The sequence below is a fragment of the Acanthochromis polyacanthus genome, chromosome 20 (genome assembly GCF_021347895.1).
Source record: "Acanthochromis polyacanthus isolate Apoly-LR-REF ecotype Palm Island chromosome 20, KAUST_Apoly_ChrSc, whole genome shotgun sequence".
NCBI lineage: Eukaryota > Metazoa > Chordata > Actinopteri > Pomacentridae > Acanthochromis > Acanthochromis polyacanthus.
This window is the reverse complement of record NC_067132.1, coordinates 9,534,671-9,555,912: the sequence shown is the minus strand read 5'-3', so window position 1 is coordinate 9,555,912 and position 21,242 is coordinate 9,534,671. Positions and strand designations below refer to the sequence as shown.

The 21,242-nt window shown below is 40.1% G+C and overlaps 1 protein-coding gene across 2 annotated transcripts in view; it reads left to right on the top strand.

Annotated features, from left to right (window-relative positions):
• LOC110951091 (partitioning defective 3 homolog) overlaps positions 1–21,242 on the top strand; it is a 400,033-nt gene that overhangs the window by 156,692 nt on the left and 222,099 nt on the right. For both annotated transcript variants that reach the window (XM_051940403.1, XM_051940404.1), the window contains exons 4-5: positions 8,328–8,512; positions 12,272–12,409. In XM_051940403.1, coding sequence (XP_051796363.1) covers positions 8,328–8,512; positions 12,272–12,409 — 323 coding nt within the window. The remainder of the gene's footprint in view (positions 1–8,327; positions 8,513–12,271; positions 12,410–21,242) is intronic.

Genomic DNA, 21,242 nt, shown 5'->3' with positions numbered 1-21,242 from the left:
CAGTGTTTTGATTTCTCTGCAAACAATGCCTTCTGTGCCTTAACCAGCTAACTTATGACTGGAGCTTTTCTATAACGTAGAAAGACCAAGCTTTTTCCATGACACATTAGGAGTTTTTCTTCTTCTTTTTTTAAATCCTGTTGTTCAAGTGAAAGTCTGTTGAAGGATTTGACCTTTCAGGTTCTGATGGAATAAAAATGAAATGACAGAAAAAGCTGGTGGCAGTCATCTGTTATATTTCCATGTTTGGTCACGCAGCCACGCTGTGCTTATAGTATATATAAAGGATTTACTTAAAGATAAGTGAACATGACATTGCAAAAAGAAAATATTTATATTTATGCACAAGTGCACATGTAGAAGAAAGCCCAACAAACCCTCATATAGATTTAAACAAACATACTGTACATATGCTCAGAAGCACGCACACAAAAACACGATTTATAGACAGAAGAGCACTTAACTCTAAAGTCAAGCTGGGTTTTTGTTTTCATAACTGCTGCTTTGCTTTGAAGTGTTTTTCCATCCATCCATCTATTGGATTACATCTTCACCTCTTGGAAAAGGTCAGCAGTCGGTGTTTATTCAAAGTTTGTTTCGTTTCGTTTTCTGACATTACATCAGATTGGAGTTTGCTAAACATTTCACAGAAGCATTCTGAGTGGCATTCTCGACCTTGCTTGGCCTTCGGTTGACCAGCGTCCTATTTAAGCCTTCTACATATTTCATCTCCTTCTCCTGAATCTTGGTTCCCACCACTCCAGAACTGTCTTGCTCCTCTCATAAAATGGAACCTTTTGCCCCCCTGTTGATGATTCAGGTCAGGGTGTATTCAGTGGAAGTCCCCCTCGCTGCACACAAGGGACATCAATATGTAGTCAGTGGTTGGAGAGAGAGTTAAAATGGCTCAGTGCCATAATTTATTCAGACATTGAACTGGCCCAAGCTTGAAGTATTCAAAGCAGCCCAGGAAAAAATAGCTTTTAGACATTTCATGAAGCCATGGTCGCTTGGCATTTATATTTAAATCAGCTCGATGTGAAAGCATAGACTCAGAGTACTCCAGGACTAGAGGGCCACAGGAGAAAATACCCAATTCATGCACCATATAGACTTCATCCCTAGCTGGCTGGTAGTGCCTATAGGCTTACTCTGTGCACACATTTGTATTTAAATACTAGTAAGGACCTGACTTTATTTATTCACTAACCTCTAACCCGCATATCATGCAGAATAATTTCAACCTTGGACACATTGTAGCATGTTGCCATCTGCTATGTTTGGTGCACTGCAGATTTTTTACTGAAATTATAAACTCTCCTCACATCTTTCAGTGAAAGTAAGGATGGATCTATACCAAAGCACTGCTCTTGATCATAGTCAAACTCTTCAAAGTGTTGTTCTTCTGGGCACTTCCCAGTTATTAATGTCAGAGCAGGTGCATTTTTATTTACAGCTGTGGTCAAATACCTCACGTTACAAGTTTCAATCTACAAAGTACCAGCTTTAAGCCCTGTGAGATTTACTTTTGAATTTCGCCTTTAAGTTTCATTTTGATCTTACTGTTTGACAACCTCAAGAGAACGAGCGTATTCAAGCGGCAATGAAATCATTGTTATTGGAGCAAAAAGTGTTCCAGTCAAGAGTCATGACAACACTGAATCTTTACTCACCAAGCTGCTGTTTATCACACGAGTTTGTTTTGAAAATGACCCAACAAACTAGTGTAAAAGTTGGAAAATTTGACTAAATTTACTTTTTCAACCCCTGTGAAGTAAATGTCTTCATGAAAACAGAAATCCAAGACTACAACCACAAGGAAGTCTATCCTTACTGTGTCCTTTCTGTAACCTTATCAGTATGCTGAAGCACTAGCTCCATTACCTTAAGTTGGCAGTCAGTCAGAAGGGAAGAGCCACTCCCTACTTCCCAGGTATAGTAAGGACTTTATACTTCATGCCATTTCGGTGATTGGAAAATTCCAGAGCTAATACATTAGAGCTGACCCCCCCATCTCTTTCATCACTAGGTTGGAAGCTGATTTTGCTGTGTTATTAGAGCCACTTGACGAAATAGTGGGGAAATGAGTGTAGTGAGGTGAATGTAACTGTGCTGGTTGGTGTTGTTTATAACCCACTAGACTGATGACTAAGTGAAATGTTTGCAGTGTTGTAGTGTTTCTAGCGGAGTGAATTAATGTGTAGACGTGTTTGGGCCATTTTTACAACACGATGCCTCATTTACACTGCAGAAAATGTTGTTAAAAGGTCATCTGTGCAGATTCATCTCAGCCATCCAGCTAATAAGCCTTAGGTAGGTGTGTAACATTCCCCTGGACTCACTGACATCAATGTTAATCATAGCATTCTATCTACTGACAACACAAAATTATCAGGAAAATCTCAATGTACTGTAAAACAGCTGTGTTGTGTGGGTGTTCTCAAACATGTCAGGAGAAAAAACACCTCGTCAGGGATGAAGTATGATGTTGCCTATTGTTTTTAACCATAAACACACCAAACAGGGGACTGGTATAAATGATTTCTTTAGATTTTGCACCTAGAAAGATGCCGATTGTCTTCGTTTTTTCCTCAAAAGTAGTGTATTAATACACGTGGTCAAAAGTAAGCCACGAAATGTTCAATTACGTTCGACTTCACATTTCTAAAATAAGCATTTGTAAGTGAAGTCATCATCCATGAAAATAGTGAAAACCTTTGCCCCAACTGTTGACCCAAATTCAACTATGGTAGCCTCATATGATTCAGAATACGATTAAGATTCTTCAATGTAATACGAGGCTAAATTACTTTTATATTGACTTTTTGCTATGTATATTTGACAGTGATTTTATCCTTGGTGATTCATACAAGCTAATATATTTCTCCTCCAAACAAGGTGAGTGTGAAAGATAAATAAAGGACAAAGCAATGTGAAGTAATGGCCCCTGGAGGGTCTGACCTCTCAGTGGTGAATCGTGATGTGTGTACATGTCTATGACCCTGCGCCCTGACCATAATCCCTCACTACAGGGGCTGGATTAGGGCCTCGTCTTATTAGCCACCCCCCCAATGGTCTCACTCCCTCTTCAGCCTGGATCGATTGCTGGCTCAGTCTGAAGTGGCGTTGCTGGTTATTAAACGTGGGACCAACCAAACCCTTCGGACAGCCGGGATAATCCCATCACAAATTAAGTGGAGGAAAATTGGTCAGGGAGAACGGGGAGGGGAGAGAATCTTCATATTGTGACCTTCTTAACAGTGAACATATAAACAAGTGTACACTGTCTTGTTTATCATATGTTAATCTGTAAGGATTTGTGCCCAAGATGGATCAGCATTTATTAAAGAGAAGAACTCACTAAATGGGAATCTTGTCAGTGTTTAGATGCCACTGGCATTGTAAAAAAGCCAAACATTATTAATAGTTCATGTGTTTGCACAGACCCAAAACGAGTTGAAGGACATGCTTTGTATATATAAAACATGTGTGTCTACATCAGGGATGTTTTGAAATCTGGAAGCAAACATGTGATGGCCCGCAGTGACATTTGATAAAACTGCAAAACTAATCATGAGTCTTATACATATAAAATTAAATGACATCTTCCAGATCCTCATCACATGATGGAATATCCCATCTTTTATAGGAACTGTCAAATTCATTTGCAGGCTCTCTGAGCTCTCTTTATCAACAACATTACAATTTATATCGGTTGTTAGATGTGACTCTTGGATAAGCATGTTGTCTAAGTGATACAAATCAGGATTAGTCGATAACAATGAACATATTCTGTTAACATCTGGAAGCGATCACGCCAAATAAAACAAGATTTATGTTGTCATGGTTTCCAAAGACTCAGAGATGTCCAGTAAGAGCTGAGCCTTGAGTTATTCTGGGAAATGCATCAAAGCTTTTTAATTCATAACAACTGTCTTGTGTACATGCTTGTCCACAGACACATAAAGGTTCAAAAATTGTTTTCGATTTGGATTTGTCATTTGCTATCAATTTGCCTCCTGCGGCCACGTCCAGGGAGACTGGCTACAGTCCCACGGATCTTAAATTTCTGAATAACATGTGCAACTGTAGTCACATGAACATCAGGCTGCTTGGAGATGGTCTTATGGCCTTCACCTTTAACATGCATGTCTATAATTTTCGTTCTAATTTCCAGAGATAACGCTCTCCTTGGCTTCCTGTGGTCCATATTTGGTGCCACCAAACACCACAGTGACTACTTGTAACCCTATAAATAGGCCGACTGACTGATTACAAGTTTGTAGACACCTGTGATGCTTATTTTCAGTCTTTTCTAGGGGTAACACCATTTTTGTCCAGGCCTGTTTCATGAGTTGTTTTTTTTTTTTTTATAATTCTGTTGAACCACTGTTCAAAAGCAATGTCTGATTTTCATTGGTTAATTTTCACACATTTTTTATTTATTATTACTTGTGTCAGATTCAAATTATTTCTGTGTATTTCTGTTATCATTGTGGGTTTTTCTTTCATTAACCGAGGGGTACTAAGAATTTTGCTCACGTGTGTGTGTGTGTGTGTCTGTCTGTCTGTCTATCTGTCTTTCTATCTATCTATAATTGCTTTATTGGAAAATACAGATGTTCAGACATTTATTGTGAAGGATCAGTTAAGTACATTTTCTGACCCCGTTTTTGTGTCAGTTTTCCTTCTTTGGTTTTACAGTTTTTCCTCTGAAATTTCCCTCGTCTCCTTGTGTCACTCTCCCTCCTCCCTCCAGTCTTGCTCAATTTGTGTGTCATCTCTAAGATAATAGTGGACGTTAATTACCTTTGCTGTCTGAGGTGAATATCATTAGAGCTCTGAACTGGACATGAACCAGCCGTTACTAAGAAGGGGCAAAACTTAATTAAATGCCATTGTTGAATCTTCAGTCTCTTTTAAAAGTAAACGCACAAAGACTGGCCGTCTGGCTGCTAGATGCAGTTTCTCCCTTCCACCCCCAACATCCTTTGACGAAGCCAGTGGGCAGCAGCCAAAATAAATGAAACACATTTTGCAACAAAGGAATACACATTATATTAGAAGCTGCTAGTGAGTTTTGTTGGCCTGGTCTGTGTCAGAGGAGCGGTTTTGGAAATAGAGAGATTCAACTTTGTTGAGAAAGTTTGGTTTTACCAGCTACCTGTTTCTGCATGAGAACTTGAGTTGCACCAATGATTCCCTCATGAGAAATAGTGTTTTATTAAGTTGAGTTACTTTGAAGAGTAGTTTGAAAGGTCTGTCATCAACTCTCTACTTTCTGGTTGCTGAGAAAGTTCCGAGAAGTTTCCAGATGTCATCATACAGTCATTTGCATATCAAGTCTCCCCTCCAGAGTTACCCTGCTCTGAGTGGAAGGAGGGGGCTGTGGGACATAGCGTGACAACAGATGTGTTTGACTGAAAATGTAGAATGGTGCAAATATTTCTGCACTGGCATCAGTCATACCTGGAGCTCTGGAAGTTTTATTGGGAGACTTAGGGTAGGTTGTTAAAAAACCCGCTAGCACAGTTGGCAAGGATTTTTTTTTTTTTTGCTGTTTTTTTGTAACACACAGCTAAGATTTAATGACAAGCAATCATCACCTACATTTACATTACTCTGCTGTAATGTTACGGAGTCCTGACATTGGATTCTTTTTTGCTGCTCTGTGTTTTTTTAAAAAAAAGTCTTTCCCTCTTAGAATAATGTCAAAGTTGTTCATTTCAGGAAGTGTCCAACAACAATATTTCATGTTGTTTTGACTGCAAAGGAAGATGTCAAGTTACTCAATAGGAATGAAGTCAGAATGTGCAGATGAAACATTAAACTGTGTTTATTATTGTTGAGATGTCAAAACTTTTACAAACCTAATTTAGTAATCATTTTAATCATAGACCCAAACAAACCTAACCAAATCTTGATCATAGTATTTTCATATTATGTATTGACTTTTACATTTCAGCAGTGATTTGTTTTGGAATACAGACACTAATCCAAATGTTCTGTTCTGTATGTTAAAAGCATGGGCAAATGATGTCATTTATTTTACAGGACTTGTTGTTATCATCAAACAAGAATCCCACATATTTTGAAAAGGAAAAATAGATTGTATCCAATTCGGAAATCCTAATTTGGATTTTCTATTTTTGCGATGTAATTAAAGGTAGGGAAAGAAATTAGCCTATGGCAAGACATTCTGGATAAAATACCAGGTAAATCAAGCAATACACAGTTAATTAAGGGCTAATGTAACTGTATGTCACTGCCAGGACATAAATGGTCTTTAGTCTACTGCTTAAAGTGAAGTGGTTGAATTTGAATCTGCTGTTCGGCTGCTGTTTCTGTATGAAGTTTGCATGTTCTCCCTGTGCTTAGGTGTGTGTGTCTCTTTGTGTTGCCTCTGAGACAGACTGGTGACCCTTTCAGTCTTGGCCCAATGTTAGCTCAGACCTTCTACATAGCTGATGGATGGATGTAATTCATAGAAAACCAGGCTGCTGTGCCTGAGGCTGCATAAGGACACCAAAGTTCCTCATAGAATCACTTTCATATGTATGTGGATGTAAGACCCAAACCACGTAGACTGCTACATGTCAAGCTTATTTCTATAGCTGTTTATGACAGTCATGGTTCAAGTTTCAAAAGACACACCTTGAAAATTGCAGCAATCATATGGCACAGGTAAGCAAGAAACCAAAGTAACTCCAAATGAGTGTAAAATAAGGTTCAGTTTTAACATAGATTAACAACTTTTCAAGCAAAGAGTAAATGAGAAAACAACAGTCCAGTGCCCTAGAGCCCTGATTATAATAGGGAGATTATCATGTTGGAGATAGTTGGAGCAGAGCTGAAATAAATCACCTTAGCAAAAAAACAAACAAACAAACAAAAAAGCATCAGGCATGGAGAAAGGTAGAAGGAATAGTTTATGATGTGAACAAAACAGAGCATCATTGAATCACTGACATGGCAGAAAGAATGTGAGTCACTGGGTTCATAAGATGCGTCTTGAAAAGATTACTATTTGGTTGGTTCATGAATACTATAAATATACAGGTATCTACATGCACATGTTGATCTCACCTTTATTTTTGGGGTTTTGTCTTTTAATTTGCCTGCCTTTCTTTCTTGCTACCAGCAGGTGAGAAACACTTACAGTTGTGCTCAAAACTCCCCAATCTTGTCACAGTGTTAAATACGCATGACTTGCAGCACAGCGTAAGCCGTGATTAAAATGCGCTGCCGCTACCACTAAGTCGTGTCTCTGGTGTATCAGATGGAAGCTTAGCTCCAGCATATGCTCACTGCAGTGATCCGCCGATGGATGACAGGTGCTATCCAACTATTTGCATAATTCTGGGTGTAACATGCAGGCTGCTAGAGCGTCATAAACAAATCCATATGGCCTTTTGGGAATATCCAGATGATTTACACCACAGTTCATGGATGACATTTCCCTGTGTTACAGGCATCAGCGGGATTTGTCTCTAAATGTTTTGACCGGAGTGTGAATCGTGGTGCGACTTCACTCTCTGAGCTTGTTTTGGCAGCTGTAATCTGATGTGGGGACTTTAAACCAAGTTTTAGTTGCAGATAGGTCACTGTGGCAGCTGTAACATGGCCCCATGTTTCCTCTAGGGTTTTTCCTGGAGATGTTTGATGACTGGGGCAGTGTTGGCTGTGACACCTTGTTTCAATCCTTGGAAACTTTCCTGAATCAGCTTTAGTTGGTCGCAGAGTTTGTTAGAATGACCCTTATCTGGAGAGCCAGATCATGATAAATGAGCAATTTTACTGCAATTATAATTATTATTTTTAGAGTAGCTACACTGAGTACAGGGTTAGATGATCCCATGTATATTTTTTCTCTCTCTCATATTTACTTATTTTGTAGCTGTCTGGGTAATTTTCCAGCTACAATTGTGTGTGCAGTACAGCTACAGTAAATTTCTTTCACTATAGCCGGACTTAAGCCAAACCAAACTTTCCATCGTTAGGTTGTGCAATGTTTTCTTAAGGACTTGACAGACTTTTTAAATGAAAACAACGGTACTTATAATAACCACTTCCCATGCCTCAGCTAGCATTTCATATAGTGCAGTTGAAGAGGTGCAGTAGGGGACAGAGCAGTGACTCCAAAAACAGGCCACAGTTGTACACCGCAGTGAAAAGTGAGCTCTTTAATAAGTAGATAAACCAGCAAGTGGTTTGATTTTACTGAAACTCTTTTCTTAAGTCCACTTTTTCTTGTCATGTCACCGCTCTTACCTTTCCCTTCTTATTCTTCCTTTCCACCCCCCTCATACTCTGCTTTCCCCCCACAGGCATGTCTCTCAACGTCCGTCGCAGCAGTGATCCCTCTCTGGCTGGCCTTCCTCTAAGCGAAGTCCCAGTTGGTCCTGAGGAACCGTCCAGAAAGAACCCAGCTCGCTGGTCCACAACTGCTGGTTTTCAGAAGTACAGCCATAAGCCAAGCACAAGTGGAGGCACAGGCAGCCTAGAACGAAAGGTAACATATTCCTGCAGGGGGTGGTACAGCTGTTAATCTAAAGTCAAGGTTGACTTGAGCTGTGAATTCAATCAAGAGAAATACATACCTCCAACAATGTATTATTCATGTCATCAACACTGAAGTGATTGTAAAAGGTGTCAAAATATGAGGAAACATTAAAAGGTTGACATTGCACCTGTTCTTTGTCACACCACTGTGAACTAGTTGATAGTGATTCAAACAGCATCTTAGCCAGAAGTTTTGCCTCCACTATGCTGCAGATGTACTGAAACTGCGTCAATTATAATGTCAGATGTGTGTTCTGAAATCTTTCAACCTCCAGCAGTTTCTTTTTTCAACTTTCTTACAGCTTTCTACCCTCATTTACATTTGCTCTCTCGTCTGCGCCCTAAATCAAAGAAAATAACTGTTAGATATGAAACTTATGCTGCCCTGCTTGCAGATATCCAGCGGTGGCATAGATAGCCTTTATCTTAAACTAGTTCCTTCTGATAAGACTCCTTCTTGTCTCCCACAAAGACGAGCAGGGATTGTTAAACACTTTCCCTTTGTTCTAAATTCACCTTTCGGAGGCTTTTTAAGCCTCTGATTATAAATCCTAAAAGAAAAAAAAACACAGTTCAGGTACATCCTCCCTGCGGCTCTCAAAAGAGAAGGGAAGCCAATTAACTTCTCAAAATGGCTGCCCCCACAAGGTGCTGACAGACCTTTACTTCTTGCTGAGAAAGAGGTATGTTCCCAATCAAAAAGAGGAAATGATTGAGTGCTCGGAATGCGAGACGGCAACTCTCCACGTGACTAGAGTGTCTGGAAGCGTAGGCTGACAATCCTATTTAAAGACACTTTAGGTGTCAGAGCACAAACAATGTAACAGCACAAGTCTCAGCTGAAGGTAGAGGAGATAGCTGTGGCTTAAATAGTTATCAGAATTATTATTAGAACTCTCATTTTGTCAATGAAGCTTCCTTTCTGACCTATGCCACACCGAGCTATGATGAAAGATTTTTTTTTTAAACCAGGAGATTGTGTGCTTGTATTGAATGAAACATGTAAAAGCAGAGGACTAAGAGTGTCAGTAGATGTTGTCTCTGAATTTCTGCTTTTCTTTGGCCCTCCTTGCCTGCCTTATAGTGCTTGGTTGCTTCCACTTTTGAAAACACTGCAGGGAAATGCAAGTTTCTGTTTACTGTGATGTAAGAAGAGTTTCAATATAATATACAACAGGACTGAGATTGTAAGCAGTTACTGTGACATTACATAGCAGATCTATTTAGACAGCTCAGTGTAATTTAATGACAATTCTAGAATATTTACCAGTGAATGGAAAATGAGACATACAGAAGCCTGACCTGTGCTCTCACACTCAGTCTCCCAACTCGACCAACAACTGTATGTTTGTGGAAAAAGTGTTTTGACCATTTTATTCAAACAGAATGTAGTTATCTTTATTCACTGCATAGACAGTTGTTGGCCAGTTGGATTTCTTTCATACTTGGGTCCAGTTGATTTACTGAGCAACAGTTGAAGTCTGTCTTCCCTCCCATCCAACAACTACTAAGTGTGCTTTAAATTCAAAGCTGTTGGAGGGTTCTACAGATAAGCAACTAGCATTGTTGGAAAGTTGGGAAGTTGCATTTTTTAATGTGCTGCAGTAGAAATTTTGAGAGCAGTATAACAGAGACAAATTTGTGTTGATTTGAGTGAAAAGTGAGACTGCTGGTCTCTTAAAAAACACTTCTTGGAAACCTGCAGGAACGTTGTAACACTCACAATGTACAGTACATGGGTTTGTTCTGGAATCACTACAATGGATGTACAGGGCACACATTTAGCCTTACCCACAGAACTTTAATAGGAAATATGTCTAGTTGAAGTAAACTAGAATTATCCTTTGATGACAAACCTACAATGTTCAAATACCCCATTTAATTCCTCACTCCCATCTGTAGCAGGTGATCGGTTATCTGAATAGAAACAATTTAAGTCGTCATCTTGTTACAGGCATTTAAAATAGTATGTTATGAAAAGTAATGAGCTAACACCAGGAGGCTGTCATTTTTGTTCAGCTGACAGAATCATTAGATTTTTTTTCAGTAACAAGGGAGTCTTAGGCCTCATAATCCTCATTCTATTTTCATACATCCAACTGTCATGTAGCCCAAGATGAAGTCTATTTTCATGCAATCTACAACAGATGTTTAATCTATGAGTCAGAAATGATATATTTGTTTCTTGGCACAACAACTCTGAAAAGGAAACATACATCAGAGCATATGGATGACAGCCATACACAGCATGCTCCTAGAGTCTCTCAGTTGTCTGGAATCCTTGCCTTTACAGCCAGTCATGTTCTGTTCAGTTAAATATGGCTGAGTCAGGTACAGCTCTGCTAAATCTCTACATTATAATCCAATGGGAGTCCTCAGTCATCAGCTAGCACTGTAAACTCATCACATCTCCCAATGACTTTACAATGCTTCATATTCTGGCTTCTCCACGCTTAGCACAGTCAACTAAAGGGATTAGGCAGTCGATATGAGCCTGCTGATTTACTGCTACCTCTCTGCTATCTGGCTTTCTCTGCATTTTACGATCTGATGTGTCGTTAAAGTTAGTGGAGTGGGGTCCTTTGTCGTGCTGTGACAGAGACCATGATGGCTATCAGGGCTGTCTGAGTATAGAACCCACATGTCCAGCTGAGTTTTACAGTCCTGTCTGCACTGCTTCCTCAGGCCCCTTCACGCCACATTCAACTGTACTAAAACACACATGGCTTATTATAGCATGCAGGGGATAAATTTCTCTCTCCTGATCTTCCATTGTTTGGTCTTATTTTGTGACTCGTTGAACATAACTTGTTTTCTTTTGCCTCTGCTCATCTTTCTGGCTGCTTTTCATTCTCAATCTGTTTTTCAGCAACAACCCACTTGGGAGTTTTTTCTTTTTCTGCTTTAGATTTTGTCTGTGTTTTTTTTTTTTTTTTCCAGTGTGATGTCTCATTACAGATATCAAAACTTCTTTTTTCTGTCTGTCACGCTCTTCAACTGCTGCTTCTGTAACTCATCAAACCTTAAATCATTGTCATCCTGTTTGTCTGTCCTGGTGAATCATTGCACTTTGAGTTTTAATATTGATTTGCTTTCTTTTTCATGCTAATAATTTCACCCATGACCTTCAACTGCAGTCCCAAATCCAAGGCGAGCATGTCTGGAACATACTTTTGTATGTCTGGGTGTGTTTGCTGCTTGTGGCCATTGTAATAAGTCTGCTTAAGTCTGCTCGTGTTTGACATTACCTTGGCAGGAGCATTTTAGAAGGCGTTTATTGTGTAATGGAAGAGCTCAGCTGTGGCTGTCTTATTATAAAAAGCCTCTTATTAGCAGCTCAGGTTTAGCTGTGAGGAAAGGTCAGGGGTGAGGGTGGGATAGAGTGAGACTTGAATGAACAACTTGAAGTCTGTGGCACAAAGTAGATAAACTGAACAAGTTCGACCACAAAATGTCAGTTATATAGCCGCTATAGATAGCAGCAGGCAACAACAATGCCTCTTTATGGGCTGAAAATAGAGAGGATGGATCAGTCTTTGATTTTGGTGGTTTACGCAGGGTTTTAGATTGCTGATTATGTGCCTAGTCATTTCTTTGTGGCAGCAGTGATAGAATCAGTGTAAAGAAACTTTCTCCTCTGATAGTATAGCTTCTGTATCAAAGACATGTAAGGGTTTTAATCTCTCCATCTCGTTCTGTTTCCTCTCAGGGGAGAGGGGCCCATGCCTACCGGAGTCTTCCTCGTGATACGAGTGGCTGGACCACTCAGTTCCAAAGAGAGATGACTAGATCCTCTTTGAGTGCCAACCATCCAATGGTGGACAGATGGCTAGACCGACAGGAACAGGTATGGACTAATCCGAAAGCATATGGTCAAATGGTTTTTGGGTGGTTTATAGTATGTACACTGCAGTTTTTCTACAGATGTACACAACTGAATTTACACAAGAAATATATTCAATTTAAACAGAATGAACTGATGCTGGATTGATTTTTGTCTTGATATTCACCTAAGTAAGTGGATTGAGGATTGGCCAAAACATGCTGATCAACATTAAATACAGTTTCTGTCTCCATGTCTACCATTCGCTTAGTAATGGTAGACTACTGACTCAGTGTTTAGTGCCACAGCAGTCACTGCCTCCCTGTTTTGTCCACAAAAAGAATTCTGACATACACAATGACATACACACAGTGAGACACTAATATTGCATTTGTTGTTGAAAGATACACAATACATCTGACACTGTATGGCAGTTATTACTATCTGAATGCAGGAATAATTTTCCTATCCCCTTGACAGTCTTGTTACCTTAACAAAATGAGGTTTGATCAAAAAGTTCAGAGTCTGCACACATAAAAAGCAAAAACAGTACCTGATTTAAAATTGGCTGCCAACCCCTTTGGAGTACCGTAGTTGGCTGTTGCAGTGATACATAGCTTCCAGCACTGTAGCCATGCTTGGAGCACTTCATGGAAGTCCTGTTCTGTAAACATGTCAAACGCCATCAGTGATGCATGCTTGATGTCCTCTACTATGGCAAAATGGCAGTACACTGATTTTTTTTTTAGCTTTAAAAAAAATCTGTTTTAATTTTCATGTTGGGGAGGAAGACATCAGAGGGAGCCAAATGAGGCAATCTTTGAAGGTGGAAAATCAACAGTTGTTTTGGCATGGTCAGAAAACATGCACATTTTCAATGCAGTGGGAGCAGTTGCATCGTAATGATAAAACACTGAGTTGACATTGGGCTGCACAGTGGCACAGTGGTTAGCACTTTCGCCTTGCAGCAAGAAGATCCCTGATTCGAGTCCCGGCCTGAGCCCGGGATCTTTCTGCATGGAGTTTGCATGTTCTCCCTGTGCATGCGTGGGTTTTCTCTAGGTACTCCAGCTTCCTCCCACAGTCCAAAAATATGCTGAGGTTAATTGATGACTCTAAATTGCCCGTAGGTATGAATGAGAGAGTGATTGTCTGTCTGTATATGTAGCCCTGCGACAGACTGGCGACCTATCCAGGGTGTCTCCTGCCTTCGCCCGAGTCAGCTGGGATAGGCTCCAGCACCCCCCACGACCCTAGTGAGGATAAAGCGGTGTATAGAGAATGGATGGATGAGTTGACATTGTGCCACAATTCAGGTCATTGGCTGGCTCTTCAATTGTAAAAACTGTTGTTTGGTCTGTGGGTCAGAGCTATAGACTGACCTCTCAACACCACAGATGATTTTTGACATGAAGGTTGGATCATCCCAGGCTGTTGAACTTGCAGACGTCGACACAGTGTTGCTTCTGCAGGTCCATGGTGAAATCACAAATACCATGCAAGCGATTCCAAAAACACATCCAACAGAGGTCTTGATTTTGATCACCTAAACACCTGATGCATAGAAGAATCCTGATTCACAATAGTTGCTGCTCTCACCTGTTACATGCCCATGACCACACTGCACTTCACTCATGTAAAATGGTAAATGGTTGTATTTATATAGCGCTTTTATCCAAAGTGCTTTGCATGATACGTCACATTCACCCATTCACACACACATTCACACACTGATGGCGGAAGTTGCCATGCAAGGCGCTAACCATGACCCCCCAGGAGCAATTAGGGGTTCGGTGTCTTGCTCAGGGACACCTCCACATGAGCTCGACGGGCCGAGGATCCAACCGGCAACCTTCCAGTTACAAGACGGCCACTCTACCCACTGACCATGCCGCCCCATGTGCAACAGGAACACACTGAACATTTTTGATCATCTCACATATCCTGTTCAGCAGCATTAACAAGTAAAATATGCCATTTGGTTGACACATTAATTGAAAGCACCTTCAACTTCCATGAGTAAATATATTTCTTGAACGTCACTTGCTCCAATGTTTGTAGCAAATTCTGTTTGCAGAATAACTGTGCCAGGTTTTTTTTAGCCTGTGCTGCACTGCTTTCTATTCCTCATGTCTTGCCATAGTTTAATAGCAAAGGTAAACACAATAGTGACAGAGAACAGAGTAGTGATTACAACAACGCTGACTGCTCACTGACCTAGCCAAGTTGAAACAGATTCAGTGGCTGACATCAGACTTCATACTTGTGTTGTGTGTGGCGATACTTTTCATAAAGTAACACTGCTAGTCATTGCAGGCATGTCTCCTCACTTCACACCTCCTCGCTCTGTCGGCACTTTGTGATTGACTCACCCTGTGACTGGTCCCTCTACTCCTCAGTCTGTCAGAGGAGAGAAAATATGCTCCCTTTAAAAGTTATTAAAAGTGACAGAGGCTCTCTGTAGGGAGAGCAGAAATGACCTTGGGAAGTGTTGAACACGCTGAGCTCGATGTGAAGAGGATTTTTCCCAGCTTGTGTGTCAGTCTCTGCCCATCACTACCACAGCTACCTGCTCTGACTCATGTAGGAGGTGTTTAATCGATCTCTTCTTCACATTAAAGAGCAAAGACAAAGGTGTGAAACATCGAGAGATGAAAAGAAGACCATAGTCAATGCAGTAGCAATTGAGAAAATAATGATGGATTCAAAATGAAAAATCAATTGATGGATGTTAAAAAATGCCAAATATATTACTGCTGACTTGTTTCACAAAGTAGAACTTGATTCAGCTTTTTACTGATTGAATTATTATGCTGTGGTCCATTGTGCTTTGTCTGCCTTATACTCTCTCTGAAAAGCAAGATTGTGTTTCATTGTCCCTTGCAGCATTTTTCTCCAGCTAGATACATTTAAAGATCCTCCTGACAGTTGTTTGCTAAACTCAGTAAATGAAAATACATACAAATTGTTCTGGCAGCCAGTCAGGTCATGCGTGTATGTTAATTCATGGCTGTGCAATCCAGTGCTCAGCCAGTGCCACAAGAAGAATGTAATATCATTATTATTATTATTATTATTATTATTATTATTATTATTATAAAACCTATTACATGTATGCTCATGTAATTTCAGATATGTGAGAGTCTCTACTCCTGTTTGGAGGCTCCTCTCTGCTTCTTCTTCTACACTTGCATGTGTTTTGCTCTAGTCTTTGTGTGTCTCTTTCCACACATGAATCCACTCTGTGTGTATGGATCATGGGAACAGACTCATATAGTGCAAAGCAGACGACATGCTGCTCTTTAAACATCCAGTACTGCATGTCACACACTAAACTAATTAATGCACATACAGAGTTCTTGTAGCATATTTTATGACCTCTGTCATAAAGCAGGGCTCTCTGTTTTCTTTCACTGAAAGCTAAGCTAGATGGCCTTAGCATTAGCTTCATATTTATCATAGGGACATGACAATGGTATGGCTTTTCTTTTGTAGTTTTGGGCAAGAGAGTGAATAAGTGATAATGTCCAACTCAATCCTTAAATACTAAGAGTTGTTGCATTGCTATGCCAAAACTCCTGTCCACTTGATTGTATACTTCATTTATTTTTATTTAAGCTGCATTTAGCATTTGTAGTTTTCTTCAAACTCCTGATTTTAGTCATTGTTAAACTTGCTCCAGTAGAAAAGATTACATGAGCTAAAAGGGCACTCAAACAGTGTAAGAACATGATTTTGTTCAAAACCTTAAAACCCTCCCAAATCCAAGATTAAAGTTTCAAGTTAATACTCATCAACAAAATGTGAATATAAAATATGAGATTATTATTTTAGAGCAGGGGTTATACCAACAGCATTATGCAAATATATAATGACTAGCAGCGGGAGCACCACAGTAGGAGTCTAAGCATCCACACAGTGGCTAATTCTTAGTGCTACCTGACTGTTTGTAATCTGACAGCTGTGCGGCTAAGATGAGTCACAAAACACAAATCCGCTCATTAGAGGTAACACAGTGTAGTGGCACCTTGTCGCTCAGTTCTTTCTTCCCTTCACTCACTGTATCTCAGTCTTGATCACTGCTTTCCCTCCCACACATGACAGTTTGATATTTTGTCTTCTTTGTTTGATGGGAGGGCAACACAGCAGCAACGCATTGTAAGATAAAAATACACAGCGTAGGTTAATTAAAAAGAACTGTGATCAGTGCTAAAGCGCTGGCGGAGCTAATGAATGTTCGCACACACACACACACACACTCACACACACACATGTGCCAAGGTTTTAGGGAAAACACACCAATTAACACTTGTTTGTTTGTCATAGATTATTTATCTGCTGTATTTTGTTCTTCTACTTTATGAAAAAAAGATTAAAGTTAAAACGAAGAACACTACAAAAGAATATCACACTCATTACTGTCTCTTCACTTGAACAGCTGACAGACACTTTACTTTGTACATTTGTTTGTGGGTGTGCAGCATGCTCCAGCAGCATCATTTCTTAACCACACTCATTGAATCATACAGTAGCTTAAGTTTTTAAGTACTTCTCACATCACATCTTTTAGCTTAATGGCTGCTGTATGTGAAACAGCTCTGTTGTACCCGCCACCATTTGGCAAGCTCTTAAAGTGCTTTACTTCCCCATTTATATTTAAGCAGGCCTGCTATAAATTAGGAATGTAAAATCAGACCGACTGAAATGACACATTGACTTCTGGGCTTAAAATACCAAAGAGGTTGGAGGAAGCTGAATCCACAACACCATTAGGGGTACAGCCTGTCGTCACCGTGAGAACCCAGAGGTGATAAACTTAGAGAGGTTTGAAGCTGGGCTGCAGCAGAGGAACTGTACGTGCAGGAGTTTTTTATTTTTGATCAGTGGCTGGTACCTTCAAAAAAATGCAGTGATTAGTGTTAGTTTTTGTAGCTTGATCTGCTTTTTTCTTCAAATGTTCACACTGAGCACAAGGTTGTCTGGCTCATTGTTGTATCAGACAATTATGTTTATCTAACCAGTTAATAAATTCCCTTCAGTGTCAAATGGTTCCATCGAAGACTCCAGGAGCCCCTAAATCCCTCATCACCCTTCCTCACACACACACACACACACACACACACACACACACACACACACACACACACACACACACACACACACACACACACACACACACACACACACACACACACACACACACACACACACACATGTTTGTTTTTCTATACCGGTGGGGACTTACCATTGACTCCCATTCATATCTAACTCCTAACCCTTACCCTAACCCTAACCTTAACCATCACCAAATCAATGCCTAACCCTAAACAAACGTTTTTGCCCTTTTACATTTTTTATTAACAACAATATGGCCAAGAAAACGGTGTTGCCACCCGTGGGGACCTCATTTTAGGTCCCCACCGTAAGACAGGTCCCCACCTTTATAGCAAATAGTCAGGTCAAAGTCCCCACCGGAATAGCAGAAACAAGTACACACACACACACACACACACACACCCTGCCAAATGTGGCGTGGAGAAAAGCATGCTTTATCAGCCCATATACACCAAGGCCTTATGAGTTATTCTTCATATAAACAGCTGACATTAATGCTGGCCTATTATCCCACTGATGAATGTTAATGGGCCTTCCCGCTCACCAACACACACACATGCTCACACACACACACATTTTGATCTGGTTGAGTGGCTCTCCACTGTATTATTTTGCGGCCTTGATGAGGGACCGGAGGCCATTATCATGAGCGGTATGAGAGGCGGGACAGACACCAGCTGTCAATCACAGAGGGATTTAACCCGATCAGTGGCTAACAAAGAGAGAAACAGATATGTTTGTGCTTCGTCAGTAAAGTTCACAGTTGGGGAGTTTCAGGCAGGAGTGAACACAGAGACAGCTGAGTATATCCATGCTGGTTAATCATATTACATGAGTATATTTTCAAAACAATTATCGTAATATGATCTGCATGCTTTCTTTCTTTATTTTGTTTTTTGTTGGTTTGCAGCTTCTGAAAATGCTGTAGCAAACAGTCATGCCCACAACAAATTAAAATAGAGGGGAAAAAACCGAACTAAACCGTTACATAACAGCATCAAAAACATGTCTGAGTGGAAGCAGCTCTGATTAGACATCTTTGATCAGGCCTCCAACAGTCGGAGTGCCTCTCTCTCTTTGTTGTCTAAATGAGGCACCTTGTCTGGCGAGTTTTTAAGGAAACGCAAAGTGGCGAGGTGCCCAGCTGAATCACTGAGCCAGCATGTTGAAAGGAGATGAGCCCGTTCAACTTGAAGCTGGAAGGAAAGAGCGAGGAGCAGTGTCAACACTCTCCTTTCCTTTTATATTTTCACATCAAAGATTTCTCACCAAACAAACATGGGTTGGCATTTGTGAACCTGTTTGATTGTTATTTGCGGTCTCTTGTTTGATTCCATCAGTTCAGTCAGAAGCTAACTGTTCTTAGTTGCTAAAAAACTGAAACCCAGTGAATTATTGTATTTGAATGATTCTGAAATGTGACTTGCTTTAAAAGGATTCCCAAATTGCTACTTTCTTTAAAGATTTAGAGTGTTTGAGCGGATTGCTGTTCAAATGAGGTGCTTTGGAAAGCTATGGGAGGATTGCACTCCCTGCTCCAATCAACCTCATTGTTGCCAGAGCTGTAAAAATCTGAATACAAAGAAGGTAGTGAGTAAAATGTCTCCATGGCAAATAGTCATAATCAGTGCCAGGAAAGTTCACCTCACAGAAGCTAAATCAGAGTTCAGTTTAAAATCAACTGGTTCACTTTCATAGTTCACAATTTTGTATGTGAAACAAATGATCTAGTTCACATTCATTTCTTCTTTTTTTATGAGCTGCTCTGAACTGTTTTTTTCAGTAGAGCCTCCTCCTACCCATCCAGCCCCAGCTCCCAGTCATTTCCACACAACAGTAATTTTTGAAATACACTGGTTTTGTAGGTAAACTCTGCCACTTTGAAATCCTGCAAGGAATTTTTTTTCAAAGTTAACACTAATTTAAATTGACCTGCTGTTCTGTCTTGACTCATTGTTACCATTAGATGGCTACATTTGTGTCCTTCTCTACAGAACACAGAAAGATGAACATGAACGGTTGCTGTTGTTCAGTTCTATCAATGGTCTGTTACGTTTAGAAGTGTTGGTGATCTGAACTCAGTGTTGAAGGATTCACCCAACAGGATCAAGAACGTCTAACCTGTGAAGTATCCCCTCTGTCCAAGTCTCTGTGAAGTCTCTTAGCCTTGTATATTAATGAAGCTCAAATTCACATTCAGTGACATACTCAACAAACACACTCTTATTAGTCATAATCACAGATCATTTGCATATATACTGGTCAGTATGAACCTCCCCAACCTTGTAGTAGGCCAGAAGCTGTGTGTTAATATTCACTCTGATCATTGATAAACAGAAAGTAATCCTAATAGTGACAGCAACCACTTGCATTAAATAAGTGCATTTAAATCCTCAGGTGACGTTATCATCCTGAAAACATACAAAATGGAGCTTTGTTACATGCAGTAAATGCAGGTACTTGATGTGTTTAAAGCTTCCTGATCCTTTTATAAATATATCCAAATAGTAGCGGTGCCAAACACTGACTGAAAACACGAGTAAACATCATTTGAAAAACAGCAAGTCAGAGTGACAGTCAAAATGAGACCTAAATGAAAATTAAAAAAAAAAAAGACAACTTTCAAACGTATTGTTTTGTTCCTCTTTTAACGTGTAAAATCTCAACTCCTCCACCATTACAAGGAGGTGATACATTATCTCTATTACTGTGACAATAGCCTACTGAGTGTGGTGATGATCTGCAATGTAAAAGATATCTATTAGACTGATAGCATCCACTGGTGACAGCACTCATCATAACAGATATAGCCATTAGATTAATGACTTTAAATTCTGATGCTTTTCTGGTTGTTTGTTATTGAAAATGCACATTCAAAAACAAGTCACGCTGAGTTTTCATTTGTTTTATTCAAAATGCAATGAATACAGTGTTGAATGTTCTGAAGTGGAGGGTCTTAAATTCATGACAGTCTGGAAAACCCTTGGGCAAGACAGTATGAAAGTTAGCATTTAAATCTTGGTGCCGTTGTTTATGAGTGAACTAGGTCTATTCTCCTGACTAGCTAGTTGGTAAAGCCCACACAGTCTGCAGACCCTGAGGCGAGCTGCGGGCAACGTTAGAGCAGCTGAGCATGGAGAGAAAACACTGCAATAACCCCCAATCCCTCCTTGGCTCATATAATCTCTCTTTCCATCTCTCTCCTATTCTCTCTGTACCTGTCTGCACTGCCTTCATCTCTCTCCACTGCTATCTGGTGGATGCAGTGTGCATTTGTCTCGCTTGCATTTAATTCTGTTAAATTTGGGGCAATGTATGATGAAGAGCAGGGGGTTTGTTCAGTGCAGGGCAGAAAACACAGAAACCCACATTCCAGAGGAGTGCCGTCAGTCCTGCTTTGGTGTCTGCAGAGAGGATCTTGCATTTATCCAGGACTCGCCTTTTAATTCTCCCTGAAACACACTGATGGGTCCCCAAAAATGCTACAAAGAGGAGACGGGAACCCTTGTTTGTTTAGTTTCTGTACACATGCACTGATGCTCAGTGGGTCTGATCAAGATCTTGAGGTGTGTATTCAACTTCCACACCCACAAATGTATTATTTTTCTATCGTACTCCATTTTTGTCTGATAAATAATATATTTTTCCTGCACTGCGTTACCCTATACATTTTAGGGTTTGTATTTTGTATTTATTTATTTTTTTACAAAAAGCACCAAATCTGCCATGAGGTTAAATTTTC